This window comes from Engystomops pustulosus, chromosome 11, assembly GCF_040894005.1.
Source record: "Engystomops pustulosus chromosome 11, aEngPut4.maternal, whole genome shotgun sequence".
Taxonomy (NCBI): Eukaryota; Metazoa; Chordata; class Amphibia; order Anura; family Leptodactylidae; genus Engystomops; species Engystomops pustulosus.
In genome coordinates this window covers 14,922,837-14,941,957 of record NC_092421.1, presented here as the reverse complement: position 1 = coordinate 14,941,957, position 19,121 = coordinate 14,922,837, and the positions used below count along the sequence as shown (strand labels likewise).

The 19,121-nt window shown below is 43.7% G+C and overlaps 1 protein-coding gene across 8 annotated transcripts in view; it reads right to left on the bottom strand.

The window, feature by feature from the left end:
- FAM13C (family with sequence similarity 13 member C) overlaps positions 1-19,121 on the bottom strand; it is a 190,421-nt gene that overhangs the window by 75,325 nt on the left and 95,975 nt on the right. For all 8 annotated transcript variants that reach the window (XM_072131207.1, XM_072131200.1, XM_072131202.1 and 5 more), the window contains one exon: positions 375-431. In XM_072131207.1, the coding sequence (XP_071987308.1) occupies positions 375-431 (57 nt within the window). The remainder of the gene's footprint in view (positions 1-374; positions 432-19,121) is intronic.

Below are 19,121 nucleotides of genomic sequence, written 5' to 3'. Positions count from 1 at the left end.
GGCCATGTGAATGAGGCCTTAGACAGTCAGACCTTGTTCAAATGTTGCGTTCAGATTGTGTTTAAAATGCATAGCAACCAGAGAGTTACGACCAAAATGCTTTATATTTTTTTTAACAAGGCAAAACACATTTTGCTACTTACTAAATGTGAACGTCATCTATGTTCGGGAGGAGTTTGATCTGACGCACTTACAATGAATTACAAAACACAATCCAAGCGCATCATACAAGTGTGGTGTAAACTTGTCGTACCCCTTTTTTTAAAGTGAGTGAGTGCATATATCATACAAATGTAACAAATAAGGGAACAACTATAAGCAAAACAAAGTCAAGAAATCTTTCCATCTATGGTGCACCAGAGTAGGGCTCTTACCTGAGTATGGAACAGATAGTTTGGTCCTCATGTAGGGAGGGGCTTTCACATTCGCTCCTTCAAAAGAATTTTAAAAAAAAGTTTTTATAAACTGACTTCAATAACAGGAAATACAAGTCTGGAATATGGACAATAAATAGAATTTCCTGCACAGAGCAGTAGCTAAAATTAATTTAAAAACGAAGAAATACCAGATCAAAACATTAAAACATTTATCATTAAAGCCCCAAATACATAATCTGTACAACATAGTATCTAAACATATACCCAATAGCTAAAACAGAGATGTTCACACAAAGCAGCTTTATATGTGGGACCCAGGCTATCCCTCCGCTAGGTGTATTATTCCTCCGAGAGTATCCCCCCCCCCCCATGGTGGTCACTGCAGCCCCCACAGGTGATCAGAGATGATTGCCTCAATATCCTGAGGGCGCGTTCACACGTTCTGCTATCGTCGCGTTCATAACGCGATGCTAGCGCACAGGGGGCGGAGTTTGGGGCGATCGCATATGCGAGCCCCGCCCACTGTGCGCTAGCGTCGCGTTACGAACGCGACGATAGCGGATCGTGTGAACGCGCCCTAAAGGACACGAGTCAGCTGATCCCCAAGCCAGTATCACATTGCTAAATAAGGAGTCTTTCCATCTGGTTTCAGGTGGCCGCCTTGTTTCTGGTACACGGTATAGGTAAACCCGAGGGCGCGTTCACACGTTACATTTTTCAGATGCAGTTTTTGATGTCCAAAGCAGGAGTTGAGTGAACAAAAGAGGAGGCGTAACTCTTCTCATTGATTCTTGAGGTTCTTACCCGTTATCATCCACACCAGCGTTTGGCTTCAAAAACTGGATCTGGAAAAACTCAACATGTGAACGCACCCAAAGGCTCACACGTCGTTTACATTGCATATTGAAACACGCTACAACAGCTGAGGAAATGCGTCTGATTACATCGCCGTTAACTCGCGGTTGCAAAACGGAACCCTTAATGCAGCGTTAGGCAAATCTTCTCCCCTTAGCTGTAAACACAATGTAAACACAGCCTCAGGGCGCGTTCACACGTTGCGTATGTCCTGCGTTTTCATTGAGTTTGAAACGCATTCCAACAGCTGAGGAGAGGTGATTTGCCTAATTACAATACTGTTTACATTTGTTATATTTGTTAACACATGCATTAACAAAACGCATGTGTTAACGCATTGTTCTTATGGCAATCCAACATTTTTAATGTACCGATTCTACTGATGCTCCGTATACACGTCAATTCGAGCGCTCAAGGATGTTCCAGACTCCCGATACATGTGATTAATATCGGATTTTAATCAATAAAATCCAATATTAATCACATGTATCGGGAGTCTGGAACATCCTTGAGCGCTCGAATTGATGTGTATACGGAGCATCAGTAGAATCGGTACATTAAGAAACCTTCCCCGGGTGACCCTGGAACACGGAGGACGGGATAACCACACACGCTGAGCAGCCGGATACCCGTGACTCAAACCCTATATGCTGTATACTGATCATCGATCAGGTGAGAGTCCCATTGGACAAAGATTTTGCTTTTTATCAAATATCATCGCGTAATGCACTAGGAGAGCGCTCCTTTCTGTTTTCTCTCTGTCTCTATACTATTCACTTTGGAGGAAGTTTGCAGTTCGTGCATCACTCACTCCAATCCCAGGTTTCTATATAATCCAACATTTTTAAAATCCAATTGTCACAGAGACATAAAGCCAGAGTGAGGCCACATGTGGTGTTGACATATGCGTTTACAAATGCAGCACAACAGAAACTGTTAACATTGTGTTTACAAAATGTATGTGCGAACATAGCATCAACAAAGGTGCTAAGGGTGTGGTCACGTGTGCCGTTTGAACCCTTTTTTAAGCAGTCTGTTAAAAACCGCATGCAGTTAAAAAACCTGCATGCAATTTTTGAAACCTTATGCATATTTTTTAAAACCACATGCTTTTTTTTTTCTTAAATGCATTTTTTTTGTCCGTTTTTCCCAATTATCTCAATTAAAACCGGTCAAAAATTGCATGTTTTTTTTTTTTTTTTTAAATGGACTGCTTAAAAACGGGTTCAAAAGGCCACGTGACTGCACCTTAAGGCACACATGGCGTTTTGAACCCGTTTTTAAGCAGTCTGTTAAAAAAAAACATGTTTTTTGAAAACGCATCAGTTTTTGACCGCTTTTACCAATTATCATAATTAAAACCGGTCAAAAATGGATGCCTTTTCAAAATCCGCATGCGGTTTTTAACAACTGCTTGAAAACAGCCCAAAAACGGGTTCAAAACGCCACGTGCGCTGCCAGCCTTAGGTCGAAATGCAATGAAAACCCCAAAATGTGTGACCGCAACCTTCAACAAAAATATGTATTTCTATTTCAATGCATAATCAGGCCACGCCCCTCCCCGTTCACAAATGCAATCCAGACGGAATACGACAAAGGTTTTTCAGTAGATTCCATACAGTTTTCTTTTACAGTTTTCATTACATTGCATTTGCTGGATTCCACCTTTATTTTCACCTACCTGCCCTCAACATTTAATAATGACTTTCACATCTGTAAACAGCTTTCTTCACTTTGTAAGATTTATAAACTAAAAATAAATGTGAAAGTCTGAAGAAGCGATCCGCCGCTTACCACAGGTAGAGCGCTGGGACACATCCAATCATGTGATGTCACGGCAGATAGAATAGATACACGTATAACACGCCTGCCTGCGATGGGTCACAACTGTAACTAATGTGTTTTTGTATCTGAGGTCGCGTTCACATGTGGCAGAGTGTAACGCTCCATACAGCCAGATCACACAAGGGGCTAGGGGAGCCCTTAGGGTGTGGTCACACATGGCGTTTTGGGGGGTACGCCTTGGCCTGATTGCCTGTGCTCCCGGTATCTTGTATTGAATATACACATGTGTAATGTGTAGGTACTTAGGGCGATGCCACACGTGGCGTTTTGAACGTGTTTTTGGCCCGTTTGTAAGCAGTCTTTCAAAAAACACGTGCGTTTTTGACCAGTTAGAATTGAGATGATTGGTCAAACCGGTCAAAAACTGATGCGTTTTGACGGACATGTTAAAAACCGGCCAAAAACGCATTCAAAACGCCACATGTGGCATCACCCTTAGGATTTTACATAAATATATACAGTTTTACATAAACACACACAAATAGATGCTCCGGGAGAGCCATGATATCTGTACACGCTTATATGGTATACATATAACCTACTATTACATACACACTATCATACACACTATCATACACACTATCATACACACTATCATACACACTATCATACACACTATCATACACACTATCATACACACTATCATACACACTATCATACACACTATCATGCATGCTCTGAGGTTTGCTTTGTCACATAACATTGATACATATACACAATGTAACAAGTTCTGTCTCGCCTACTTCATTGTAGTGGCCCTCTGGATGGTATACTGGACCTGTACTCAGCATCCTCCCAGCATGCCTCTTCCTGTGAGTCAGTCTCCTCCCATGGGGCTGCTCTTAGGATTTTGATTGGATGAGACTCTTGTCATTCACAAATACTGACAGCACTTCCCCTACTTACACAAACACATCTCACCTGCCTCCTGCTTCTACCAAAGGAGATGTGAGTGTTAGGGCGCGTTCACACGTTGCGTTTTGGTTGCGTTTTCATTGCGTTTGAAACGCATATACAACAGCTGGTGAGAGGTAATTTGCCTAATTACATTACCGTTTACGTTTGTAAACGCAATGTTAACGCATGCGTTAACAAAACGCATGCGTTAGCGCTTTGTTAACAACATCGCGTTTACGATGCGTTTTGTAAGCGGAAACGTTAACAGTCATGTAATTAGGCAAATCACCTCTCCTCAGCTGTTGTATATGCATTTCAAACGCAATGAAAACGCAGGTCAAAACGCAACGTGTGAACGCGCCCTAATAATTCCACAAGCTTGAGGGCGCGTTCACACGTTGCGTTTTGACCTGCGTTTTCATTGCGTTTGAAACGTATTACAACAGCTGAGGAGAGGTGATTTGCCTATTTACATTACTGTTTACATTTGTTAACACATGTGTTAACAAACCACACATGTTAAAGCGCTAACATCGCATTTACAATGCATTTTGTAAACGGAAACGTTAACAGAAATGTAATTAGGCAAATCAGCTCCCTGGAAACACATATGTGATCTGCCGAGGCCCTACTCGTGTGCACTAGCATCGCGTTATGAACAGACTGCTAGCGGAATGTGTGACCGTGGCCTAAGGCTGCGGTCACACGTACCGCTAGGCGTTCGTTCATAACACGACGCTAGCGCACAGGGGGCGGTCCTCAGCCCGAACCGATCGGCTTATCAATCGCATGCGTTTCCCTGGAAACACATGTGCGTTCGAGCCGAGGACCTCCCCCTGTGCGCTAGCGTCGCGTTATGACGGACGCCTAGCGGTACGTGTGACCGCGGCCTAAGGCCGGCGCCACACGTGGCACTTTGTCTGCGCTTGCAAACGCAAACAAAGTCGCGCCCACCGGGGCGGGCCTCGGCCCGATCGCATCGGGCGTTTCCATATCGGGAACGAGCCGCCGGTGTTTCGCATTAAATTAACGCAAAACACCGGCGTCTCGTTCCCGATCGCAGGCGTTTCCATAGAAACGCCGATGCGATCGAGCCGAGGCCCGCCCCGGTGGGCGCGACTTTGTCTGCGTTTGCGTTTGCAAGCGCAGACAAAGCGCCACGTGTGGCGCCGGCCTAAGGGAGAAGACACACATCGCGTTTTTAGGCCGTTTTTGGGCCGTTTTTACTAAGTGCTTTTTCAGATCGTTAAAAACGCATGCGTTTTTGTCCGTTTTTAATTGTGCAAATCCGGAAAACCAGACAAAAACACATGCGTTTTCAAAAAAACGGTTTTTTAATGCATGCGTTTTTTAACGATCTGAAAACGCACTTAGTAAAAACGGCCCAAAAACGGCCTAAAAACGCCACGTGTGTCTTCACCCTAAGGGCGCGTTCACACGTTGCGTTTTGGTCGCGTTTTCATTGCGTTTGAAACGCATATACAACAGCTGATGAGAGGTGATTTGCCTAATTACATTACCGTTTACGGTTGTAAACGCAATGTTTGACCCCGTTTTTTCTCTATTTCTGCACTCTAGGCTTTTAGTTGAGATGAATGTTGCTGCACTTTATGTTCATGCTTAGTAGTGAAGCTCCTCTGCTACAGATCAGAAGAATAGGGGACTGGGAAGGAATGGACGCATTTATCTTAGCATCGCTAGAGGAACCAGGAAAACAGGACTGTGGAGTCGTTGACCATTTTGGTGGAGCTGGAGTCGAAGTTAGGGTAATTTCTGAGTCATCAACATCACATCATCATTTTCATCTGCAAACCTGCTCCGAAACAAGCAATGTGAGATCCGATTGGTTACTATGACGTGCCATGTTCTTGTGTGCACTGATCACATGCACAATATTAACACGGACATGGAGAACCCATTTATAGGAGTTGGAAGTGACTCCCTGAGCTAATTCCAGTGCATGACAATTCAATTCTCCTAATTGTAGAGATGATCTTTCCTTCCTGATCTAAAAACTCCTGCATGTTAATTTTGTACAATACTGTTTGTTCCAGAAAGAGCTATTTTTGTATTTATAATATGCCACCTTCACCTCCATTTCACATCTAGAATTCTACATTTGGAAAAGAGATAGAAGCAAGAAAGGGCATACGGCTAAAATGAATATTTCTAAACCACTTCAAAGAGGAATCTTGCCATAATTAAACCTTAAAGGGGCTGTACAAACTATTTTAGGGAAGGTATAACAAGCTGTTCAGTGGGTCTGACTGCTGCAACCCCCAATAGACCATGAGAGTGGTATCAAAACAAAAAGAAAAAATTGAACTTAAAGGAAACCTACCACTTGTAGTGGCAGGTTTCCGATGGCAATACCGGGCACCAGCTCAGGGTGAGCTGGTGCCGGAGCTTATTTTAGTTAGTGTTTTAAACCGCGGTATCGCGGTTTAAAACACTTTTTAAACTTTATAGCCGGCGCAGGCAGGTACGCGCTCGGCGCTTACCGTGCACGCGGCTACATAGGAAGTGAATGAGAGCCGCGTGCACGGTAAGCGCCGAGCGCGTACCTGCCTGCGCCGGCTATAAAGTTTAAAAAGTGTTTTAAACCGCGATACCGCGGTTTAAAACACTAACTAAAATAAGCTCCGGCACCAGCTCACCCTGAGCTGGTGCCCGGTATTTCCATCGGATACCTGCCACTACAAGTGGTAGGTTTCCTTTAACTCACCTCCTTGCTCCCCCACTGCACCAATGCACGGAATATCAGAGTCGGAATCCGCATGTAGTAGTATAGGAAAAGCAATCCAGCACATGATTTATATCCATTTAATCAAAAAATTACTTTTCTTTGGATTAAAAACATAGGGAGACATTTACTAAGGGTCCGTCGGATGCATTTCTGTCGGGTTTCCCGAATTTTTCCAAATTGCCGTGGGTTTGGTGCACGCAATAGGATTGTGGCGCATCGGCGCCGGCTTTCATGAGACACAAATGGGGGCGTGGACGTCGGACAACTGACCGATTCGGACAAACCGCGGAATTTAAAAATGAAATTGTGTCGCAAGATCAGCACTCACATGCACCGGGAAGAAGAAGGTGAACTCAGCGGGGGAAGCGACACATGAGTGAAATTGGATGCACGATCTTAGTGAATCGCTGCGGCTCCGAATCCTCGTCGGACATGCCGGATCGGCGGCGTCAACAGGACGGGTAAGTAAATGTGCCCGATAGTGTTTATTTCTTCTGGTTAAAAAACATAGTTTCAATTAGTCGTGACAAATAGAGGACAAGCCGACTGACGCGTTTCAAATCTTACGATTTTTTAATTGAATGGATATGAATCATGTGCTGGATTACTTCTCCTATACCATGAGAATGGTACCCCTGGCAATCCTGCTGACAGGGGTCCCGTTCTCAATAATGGGTGGAGCGGCTATCTGAGCATGTGTCCTGCTGCTATATTCAATTGTAAGGAAATGTCAGAAATTTAAGAGATTAGCAGGGAGTCCCAAAGATCAGGCTGTTATCCCCTATTCACATCGAAACCCAAGCAATGTGCGCAACAATTTCCATCACTCCCATACTATTCAGGCAGGGCACATGCTATTCATGCCACTCCATTATCCATATTGCTGGGGGTCCCATTCTCCTGATCTGCGGGAGTTAGACTCCCACTGAGCAGCAGGTAATCTCAGATAGTTTTAACAACCTTTTTAATACCAGGGGCACAGGAATTCTGCATTACCTGCACCTGCAAAGTCTATCAGACTGCTGTGACCCTCAGGGGTTCCCCCTTCCAACATGATCACAGTAAAGCAAGTTAAATGAAACCCTTTGGTCAACCATACACCCTGGCTCTGGATTCAGACTCTCACATAGAAGAGAGTATCCCTGTACTTGTTCCTATAGTTACATCTGAGGAAAGGTGGAGTTTGTGGCCGAAACGCGTTATTCCCTTGAACAACAAATAAAAAAAGGTATACTTTATACAATCCGCACACACATGTTTGGACTTTTTGTGAACCTGTGTTTTTACTAAGTACATTATCTCCCGTGTCCCTACGGTACATGTGGTATAGGGATGACATGCTGTATATGAAAGTTTACGTATACAAAAGATAGAAAAATAATGGCACAATCCAAGGCAGTGGGGCACATTTACTTACCTTTGTCCGACGAGGATGAAGTCCGGTGCGATTCACTAAGGTCGTGCGCCCGATATCCTGCACGTGTCGCTTCCCCCTCTGAGGTCCGCCGGAGTTCACCTTCTTCTTCCCGGTGTATGTAAGTGCATTGTCTTGCAACATAATTTGAATTTTAAATCCCGCACTCAGTCCGAATCAGTCGGGTTGTCTAAGGGCCACGCACCCGATTTGCAATTGGAAATGCGGTCCGCGGACCCCTAGTAAATGAGCCCCACTGTTCTTATGGCTGCCTTGTGCCAGGCTCTGTGTACGGGGCACTGCCCAATCTATGACAGCTGGAGGATTTTACAGTTCGGCAGAATAACATCCACCAAAGGCACAACACGATCACACAATTTTATATCTATTTGTACTTGGATCATGAACAAACTAAATGACCTGCTATCCAGAACACTAGTAGCTTCTACTTTTTCCTACGGAATTGTTGGTAAATGACCAATTTCATCTTCGCTGACACTTCTTTGAAGAGAAAATGGAAGCGAGCAGTAGCATATACTGCAGATAGATTCCCGGCTTCAGGGCTAACGTGAGAGCGAGGCGTACATCTGTCTGCTCTTGTTATACAGTCGGTGTAATACTGATTTTAGTTTCCATGGAAACAGTTGGGAAACTACGTTAAACGGGCTATGAGAGGATGTACAAGATATTCTGCATATCGGTAACCAATTACAGCAACAATTAAAGGAAATCTACCATTAAAATCCATCATGATAAACCAGGAGCACTTACTTGTAGACCCAGGCTCTTCCTACATTTGTTATCCATGTTTTCCTTCTAAAAAATACAACTTTAGAGCCTCTCCTTGCTGAGGATTCACGGGTTGTTACCCCTTCCCTCCTGGCTCCCTCAGCACTTCCCCCTCCCTCTGCCTTATGTGATTTCACACAGTGTTCCTGCATAGTGTAAAAGCCTTTTAAACCGAAGCATGGGACGCCCCCCCACAAAGGTCTTCAAAGGCTCATTAGCATAATTTTTAAAGTTGATTTTAGAAAGAAGGAGGCCATGGATAACAAATATAAGAAGATTACCGTAGTCACGGTGCCTGGATCTATGAGTAAGTGCCCCTGTTTTATCATGCATGGTTTTGATGCTAGATTTCCTTTTAATACTGATGTTAAAAACAGCCCTATTTGATCATGTATCACTCTCTAAGATCAGGGATCATTAGTGGGTTCCTGATCCATATTAGAGCCACTTATTGGGCCTGAAAAAGGAACGGAGTCCCCTATTCCTACTGGAGTGGTGGTCAAGCTTGTTGATAGGATTGAGGAATTAGTACATCCAAAATATTGGGTCAGAACCAACATTGTAGTAATGGAATCCCTTTTCTGTATTTAGGTACCGTAATAAAAGTCCATTGTATAAAAAGGGGACTACACTACAAAAAAGGGGACATTTATATCATGCTGACACAGATTTCTGTTCTTTATACAAGGACAACCTGTAGAGAAAATATCTCCCTAGTTTGGACATATTGGGGCACATTACTTACCTGTCCCTTGCGCGGTCCCCGCTGTACGTTGTCCGATGATCATGGACTCCAGCACGATTCACTAAGATCGTGCGCCTGATTTCCTGCTTGTGTCGTTTTTCCGCTCAGGAGAGTGCATGGCTTGCGACACAAAATTCAAATGTTAAATCCTGTGCTCAGTCCGAATCTGTCGGATCGTCCAACAGCCCGCGCCCCGATTTGTGTCACATGAAAGACAGAGCATTTGATCCGATCGCATGCGCCACAATCCCCTTTTAAATGCGGGGCAAAACGGTAATCGTCAGAATATCCGACGTTTGTGCCGTCCCTGGACCCTTAGTAAATGAGCCCCATTCTGTCATCAGTACTATGATGCAGTCATGAATGCAAAACAACAAGGCCATTTTATTTAGAACAGGCAGAAACATTCCTGCAGAGAGCAGGTTTACCTTTTTTAAGTAGGTTTCTGCTTCATATTCTCTACACCCGGGAAGGGCATTTAAGGAGCCAAATGAGAAATATAAATGCAATGCTAGTGCCACGTGTGAACGCGCCCTTAGGCCTTGTATTGAATGAATTGGCATCAGTATTGTTGTCTGACTTTTGTAAGGCCGAGTATTTTCAGTGTAGAGGACGAAACTCTATGCGGCACATTTACTAAGGGTCCGAATACCGCATTTTCGTCGGGTTTCCTGACTTTTTACCGTTTTGCCCTGAATTGTCCCGGGTTTTTGGCGCACGCGATCGGATTGTGGCGCATCGGCGTCAGCTTGCATGCGACACAAATCAGATTCGGACAAACCGCAGAATTAAAAATCAAATTGTGTCGCAAGATCAAGCACACACATGCACCGGGAAGAAGAAGGTAAACTCTGGCGGACCTCAGCGGGGGAAGTGACACATGCAGGAAATTGGACTAACGATCTAGTGAATTGCGGCAGCTCCGAATCCTCGTCGGACATTCCTGATCAGCGGCGTCAACGGGACGGGTAAGTAAATGTGCCCCTATATGATGGAAAGACTCCCTACTTTTCTAAAAAAAAACTGTAGCGCAGAACTGTAATGATTTTTTACATCATATATAACTAAAATACGTCCTGATTATCAAGGACTGACTTCCGTTGTGTGCTGCCTGCCTATGGATGCATTCAGAGGTCGCGGTCACACGTACCGTTAGGCGTCCGTTCATAACGCGACACTAGCGCACAGGGTCGGTCCTCGGCCCGAACGCACATGCGTTTCCAGAGAAACGGATGCGATCGGCTTTTATTAATCGCATGTGCTTCCCTGGAAACGCATGTGCGTTTGGGCCGAGGACCTCCCCCTGTGCGCTGGCTTCGCGTTATGACGGACGCCTAGCAGTACGTGTGACCGCGGCCAGACAAACCTGTGCCCGCCGTGCCGTATTCCGAGGAAAGATAGGATATGTATATCCGTCCCCCAACGGTCGTGTGAATGCAGCTTAAGGTTGCGTTTCGAATGTGTTTACATTCTGTTTACATTGCAATGTTAAAGCAACGTGTGAACCCAGCCTAACTCAAAACCGAGTGGGTCTAACGCGTAATAAGGTAAGTGACACATGTTATGAGACTACCAACACCTGCTGCAACTAAGGCTGCAGAAGAAACTAGCAATTTTTAGCAGGTCTCCGTCACAGTGAGAATTGCTGTGGAATGTCTGATGCAGGAGTTCTGTAGCGATTCAGCTATGTGTCTCCTCAGCCATTTTATACTTCTCTGCAAGCTCCACTCTCAGCTTACAAAAACTGATGCAAAACTGACTCATAGGCATATACTGAGGAATACCTGATAATTATATAGCGCTTATATACACAGGCATAGTAAATGGGCTACCATGATCCTTCCTTGCGGAGTTAATTGCATTGATTATCAGCATCACGTCCTGCTATATACAGGGCAATGCATTGCCGGTAATCTTGTATGTTATATGTCGGCTTCATAATTACATAATCAATTATTGGTAAGGAACAACATTATTGATAGGGAATAAGTTACAAATTGCTGAAAGTATGACCATTGGGACCACCAAAGTTCAAAAGAACAGAGGACTACCTTTCATGGCCCCCGCAATATGTAATTTTTCTTCTATCCTGTGGACAAGTTACATTCAAGTTTAGAGAGCAAGAATCATTATACATGTAGTCAGGAACTGCATCATTGTCACCTGTTAGTGATGGAAGCAAGAATGTCACAATGGGGCACATTAACTTACCCGTCCTGCGAGATCCCCGAAAGTGCATTGACCGCCCGGAATACACATCTGCTGCGATTCACTAAGATAGAGCCCCTGATATCCTGCATGTGTCGCTTCCCCGCTCAGGTCCTCCGGAGTTCACCTTCTTCTTCCCGGTGTTGCTTGTCTTGCAACATAAAATGGAATCTTAAATCCCCGAGTCCTAATCAGTCGGATCATCCGACTTCTGTTGCATGAAAGCAGCGCAGCTGTGCCACAATTTGATTCCGTGCGACACAATCCCCAGTTAAATACCTGTCACAGTGGCACAAATCCCAAAAACGTTGAAAATCCGACGAAAGTGCGATCCGCGGACCCTTAGTAAATAAGCCCCAATGTAACACGTCACCTCACATAAGTACAGGATGCAATAATAAAATGATATTGCATTACTGATGTTACATGGAATCATATTTTGGGGGGAAACCGGCCAAAATGATCTTTATATAGTGTATGTAATAGATGTATACAAGAAATGTTTCATCTTAAGGCACCTCTACGTCCAGATTGCAAGGGCTACATTGAGGACACTGTTCAGGGATTTCTGTTACTTGAAATCAGATACATCATTCTAAGCAAAGGACCATTCAATGAGTGACGGAGTGCAAAGAATGTAGGATCATATTTCAAGTAAACTCAGGTTCACACAGTGCATATCCAGAGTAGTTCTTTCATTGATTTCCTAGTAATAACCAAGAACGAATCAAAAATAAAAGTTGTGATGGAATGCCTCAATCAGCCTCCAATTCACAATGGGGCTCATTTAATAAGGGTCCGCGGACCACATTTTCGTCGGGTTTCCCGACGTTTTCCGAGTTACGCCGCATTTAACAGGGGTTTTTGGCGCACGCGATAGGATTTCGGCACATCCATGTCGGCTTTCACACGACACCGTTGGACGCAAATTGTGTTGCAAGACATACACCGGGAAGAAGGTGAATTCTGGCGGACCTGAGCGGGGAAGTAACGGATGCAGGATCTCGGGCACACGATGTTGGTGAATCGCGCCGGACAGTCTGAATCGGGGATCAAGACAGGACCGGGTAAGTAAATGTGCCCCATTGTGTACATAAAACAGTTTTATAGAAAGATAATAATAATATCTTTTTGATGCAGTTGCTCTCACCCTCCCTGCACAGAAAAGTCTTCTTTACACAGGCTGCAAACAAAATGAATACAGGCGGTCCCCTACTTAAGAACACCCGACTTACAGACAACCCCTAGTTACAAACAGACCTCTGGATGTTGCCAATTTACTTTACTTTAGTCCCAGACTACAATAATCAGCTATAACAGTTATTAAAAGTGTCTGTAGTTAATATTTATTGTTAATCCGGGTTCTTATGACAATCCAACATTTATAAAATCCAATTGTCACAGAGACCACAAAAAAATATGTCTGGAGCTACAGTTATAAAATATACAGTTCTGACTTGCATACAAATTCAACTTAAGAACAAACCTATAGACCCTATCTTGTACGTAACCCGGGGACTGCCTGTAACCAGAGGTCGCACTAACATTTTTCCCAAAGGGTAAAAATACTCCTCTTACTATTTTTGAGGAGTATTTTTAGTCGAGGAGGAGTATGAAAATTCCCGGTAATACATATAACTAAATAATATATAATAGCCGTATATAATGTTAATAGACGCTATTTATAAAAAAAAAGAAATCATCTGTCTGCTCACCGTGCACAGCACACACACAGCGCATATACTCGCACGCACAGCGCACACTCACTCCCTCCCACAGTGCACACACACTCACACAGCAGCCTCACCACACACTCACCGCACACACAGCGCATATACTCGCACGCACAGCGCATACTCACTCCCTCCCTCAGCGCACACTCACTCACTCCCGCGCACACTCACTCACTCCCTCGCACAGCGCACATACACTCACTCCCTCGCACAGCGCACACTCACTCACTCACTCAGCGCACACACACTCACTCCCTCGCACAGCGCACACTCACTCCCTCCCACAGCGCACACACACTCACTCACACAGCAGCCTCACCACACACTCACTCACTCGCACGGCACACACTCGCACGGCACACGCACGGCACACGCACGGCGCACGGCACACGCACAGCACACGCACAGCACACGCACAGCGCACGGCACACGCACGGCGCACGGCACACGCACAGCGCACGGCACACGCACAGCGCACGGCACACGCACAGCGCACGGCACACACACAACACACACACTCACAGTGCACAGCACACACTCACTCCCTCTCACAGCACACACTCACAGTGCACAGCGCACACTCGCACCGCGCACACTCACAGCGCACCGCGCACACTCACAGCACATGGCAGACACACGCAGCACACACTCCCCCAGCACATACACAGAGTGCAGTGTACCCCCGGCCGCGGCTCACACTCACCCGGCATTTCTCTCAGGACCACATAACCGCTCGCCGCTGCTGCGGGCATTGAGGGCTGGAGCAACAGCATCGCGGCCCACATGTCTCCCCCGGGGGCGGCGCTCACAAATCCCACACATCTCCGCATCCTGCTGAGCGGCCCGGCGCGCGCTGCGATCGCGCTACTGACATTCCCCTCCTTTGCAGCGTGCGCTGGGCCGCTCAGCCTGCGCGCTACACTGAATAATTGCCAAGCGTATCTTTACGCATGGCAATTATTTTGGGGGGTAATGGCGCCTCATCACGCGTCTATGACGCGTGGTGAGGCGTTAATGCGACCTCTGCCTGTAACCCTGTTGCTTAGGCTTAAACTTGTTTTTCACTTCCAGCAAATAAATGATATTGTTCGTGTAAATGAAAGTTTTCCTCTTTCCAAAATACTTTTTGTATCAATTCCTTCCGGTTTTCTAGATCTTAGCTTACTGTCATTTAACAGGAAGCTTAATTGTTTACTTCCTGTAGATAAATACCAGTCCATGGTCATGTGATGTCACACAGGTGCACAGCTCGTTATCTCACACAGCGGTGTTTGTTATAACGAGCCGCGCGCCTGTGTGACATCACATGACCATGGACTGGTATTTATCTACAGGAAGTAAACCGTGAAGCTTCCTATAGAATGATAGAAAGCAGAGATGTAGAAAACCTTGAGGAATTGATTCTGAAAGTATATTGGAAAGTTGTATAACTTTTCCTTATATATAATATAAATTATTTGCTGAAAGTGAACAACCCCTTCAACTTGTTTGGATAGGTATCATATGATTTTCTCATTTTTTTAAAATATTTTTTTATATATTTTTGTAATTTCTACTATGAGGTTATTTTATTTTTTGTTGCTGGCGGTTGTTTTGTTGGCTGTATATAGCCAATCCCTAGTAGACAAGTAATAGATGACTTACAAGTATTATATAATGACAGATATAATCCAGATATTAGTTATGTGTGGATGATGACATCTTGGCAGCAGTGTTACAATTAGTATGGAAATTGATGGGCCTGACTCCTCCAATTATCCATTTGAGATATGTCTAATAAGCACCAGGATAATGTCACTAAATGTAAGTAGCTTGTGTCACAGCAAACACTTGCTCCTCAAAATGTCCCACACAGCCGCTCATAGCATAAGACTGTGCGTGTCTTCACATCTAATGATTAAATTACCAGACGGGCAATTAAAAACAGGATCGAGTAGGTGAGACAGACGGACGAACTTTGAGAGCCTCAAGTGATAAAGGAGGCCAAAGATGAGGGGATAGTTATCGGTGGAGCAACTATTTAAAAGCATAGGAGGAAAACGCGCTGAGATTGGCAGAAAGCCGAGTGATGATGGATTATTTAAAAGGTCATCTCCGCTGCATCTCGACTCTTAAACGGGTAAAAACAAGTTGTACTGTACTTCTAAGAGGCTTCTTTGTTTTGCTCAAAGTGGACCTGTCTCCTCTCCCCTCCTAACAATACTTATGTTGTTCATAATTTATCAATGCTGGACACAGATTTTATACACAGATTGTATAATCTTATGTCTTTTGCCGGGTTAATTATGAATACATTGACAACTGGCTTTGACCGTCCCCTTTGTTATTTTAGACCAGTGGAATGGCTTCCCTAAGAGTGGATTTCTAAAATTGTCCAAATTCAATGTTGGCAGCCAATTTGGTTTTAAATTTAGCTTTCTGCAAACTGTGTAACATGTAATCATATCGAAACAGCTTTCACATCTTGACTTAAAGGGGTTGTCCAGGGTTTTTTTTTTTTCAATACATGGCTTTAAAAATAATAAATCATATTATCATATCCTCACCATTCTCCCTTTCAGCTGCGGCACAGGCTGTCCCCACCACAGCCGCACGCCTACTACAGCATTAGTTCAGGCATTAAATCGGGACAGAGACCCTACAGTGACACCAGGCGCCACAGCTGAACAGGAGGGCTCTTAATTATTTGTAAGCCATATATTAAAAAAAAAAATTTAATAGGAAGGGGTTTTCCAGGATCTTGAAAATAATGGACATTAATATTATATGGGTGTAGCCAAAGTTATCTATCAAGAGCATTTATCTATAGGTCCATTTGTCAGCAGGTCCACTCCTAAAACAGCAAGAATATATATATATATATATATATATATATATATATATATATACATATATATATATATATATATATATATATGTATATGATCTTTGGTATATCCCACAGTATGAGCTCAAGCAACCAAGCCATACAAAGAACATCGTGCACTTTACCCTAAAAAGTTGTATGATAAGTTTACATGGAAACCATTATATTAGGGAACTGTCCTTATATTAGTGTACAAAGTTCTCTTTGGCTTCTCTGCTATGTCATTAAGGCCACTCCACTTCATATTTAAATCCTTTCTGTCAACAAAATTCCTTAAAATGTAAGTATAATTTCAACTGGCTAACATTTATTTGAAATAATAATTGATCCCACATTATGATACAATCGAGAAATGTGATGGTTACAATATATCAAGTATTTGACTGCTTTTGAAACATATTGGGGCTCATTTACTAAGGGTTCCCAGACCTCGATTCCATCTGGTTTCCTGAGTATTTCCTTTTTTTTGTGCCGAATTTGCGATCGGATTGTGGCGCATCGGCACCGGCTTGCATGCGACAGAAATCTGGGGGGCGTGCCGACGGACAACCCGACTGATTCGGACAAACCGCAGAATTTAAAAACGAAATTGTGTCGCAAGATCAGCACTCACAAGCACCGGGAATAAGAAGGTGAACTCCGGCGGATCTCAGCGCGGAAGGAACACATGCAGGAAATTGGACGCGCGACCTTAGTGAATCGTGGCAGCTCCGAATCCTCGTTGGACAACGCACCGCGGGATCGCAACAGGACCAGGTAAGTAAATCTGCCCCATTTTGTCTAAATGGGGGCAGATTACAAGGTTACATTGCTGGATATATCCAATTTCACTAATGTTTAAATAAAGTATGGAACGGTACAGGCAAACATGTGCAGCATCGGACTGGACCCACTGAGAATCCGAGGATCCTTCGGCGGGTTTAGGCTTTGACAGAGCAATGGGCTGCAGAGGCCCAGCAAAAGTCATCTTGGTGGTAAGTAGGGATCAATTTTGTAGAGATCAATAGAGAGTGGGTTCAAGAATCATATTATCTGGTGGGTCAAAGGAATCTCCGTTTGAGCATGCTACTGTGTCAGTTTTTGTGATTTTTGCCTAATTACTTGTGGCGCCAAATCTTTAGATAAAACAGAAGTCTTATGATTTTTCTGTTACTCCCTGTCCAAACTTATTTCCTATCCCAACCTAGATTAAAACTACATAAACAATGGATCCATTGTCCCTTTTTGCAGTTCATCTGTCATCAGTGTTTAATCCATTCCTGATCTGTAGGTCCACAAAAACAGAACGTGAAAAATACAGATGCCAGACGTGTGTCATCCATATGCAATATGTTTTTGCAGCTCACCCAAAAAAAATTAAGGTGGTAGTTTTCACATTCCAATTTGTTTGGGAAGACCCGAACCATAAACATGGGCTACAAAGGGACCTGCTCTGAGTTTTCTTCAGCCTCCACATGTTTATGTGCATGGGTCTATTGAAATTAATGTGTCAGTGTGTCATAAGCTTAAAAGAGGATTGCATATGGATTAAAACAACATTCATGTGAATGTTGCCTAAAGTAGTAGGGGACCTACATGACCTTCTTATGAGACAACCATTAGAGGTAATGTCAGGTGATCAGTGATGGTATATTCTCTCAGTTTGATTAAAACACAAAACATCCTGTTAATTCCTTAAGTGGCGAATGTACCATAAGAAAAGTAATGTATATCAGTTAATAACCCATTTTAAGTGTGTAGTAGAATGGACGTCCTACATACAAATTTTGTTTTGTGACTATTTTGGCCAGGGGCGTAACTTTAGGGGGTGCAGAGGTTGCGATCGCACCTGGGCCCAGGAGGTTTAGGGGGCCCTTATAGTGTCACTTTCCCATATGAGAAGACTAGTACTATAAACCATACATTATAGTCAGGGGCCTGGCACAGACTTTGCACTGGGGCCCATCAGCTTCTAGTTACACCACTGGTTTTGGCATTTCTGATATTGCTTTTCATTTAATATATAGAAGGTGTTTCAGTGATTTTTTTCGATAGGCTTCTACATTGGAATCGGAAAATGCAAAAAATAAAGAAATGAAAATGTGCAAAATGTCACTCAAACAAATGATAAGAAATGCATGTTACACACTGGTATTTTAAACTATGTGTAGGCTCTAATTTGGCTGCAAATGACCCACAGCAGTTACTGTATCTGTATGTGCCCCCTTGCTTATAGGAGCCCTTGATGACGCTTGTTAGAGACCAGCTGACAACCTAGGCAAGCCTGTTTGTGTGACCTAGGCCTACGCATACTACAGTGTCAAGTGTCATGACATGGACATCAGCTTTCAAGTTCAGCTTTTGCCTATCCAAAATATTATGCAAAGACAATCACCTCTACATTAAACATTAGACAAACATTTCATAGACAGTACATTATAAGCCCGCGCTATCATACGTGAAACGCAATGAACATATTTTTGTTCACATTTCTACAGAGGTTTGTACAAATTTACAAAAAACAAAACAAATACATTTTGCCACTTTTTCCCACCCTGATGCGTATCTAGACCAGTCACACATTTATATGACACATGGAATAAATATATTGAAACCAATGTACATAAATTGAATAGGATTACGCCAATCTCATTCATTACGATTTCA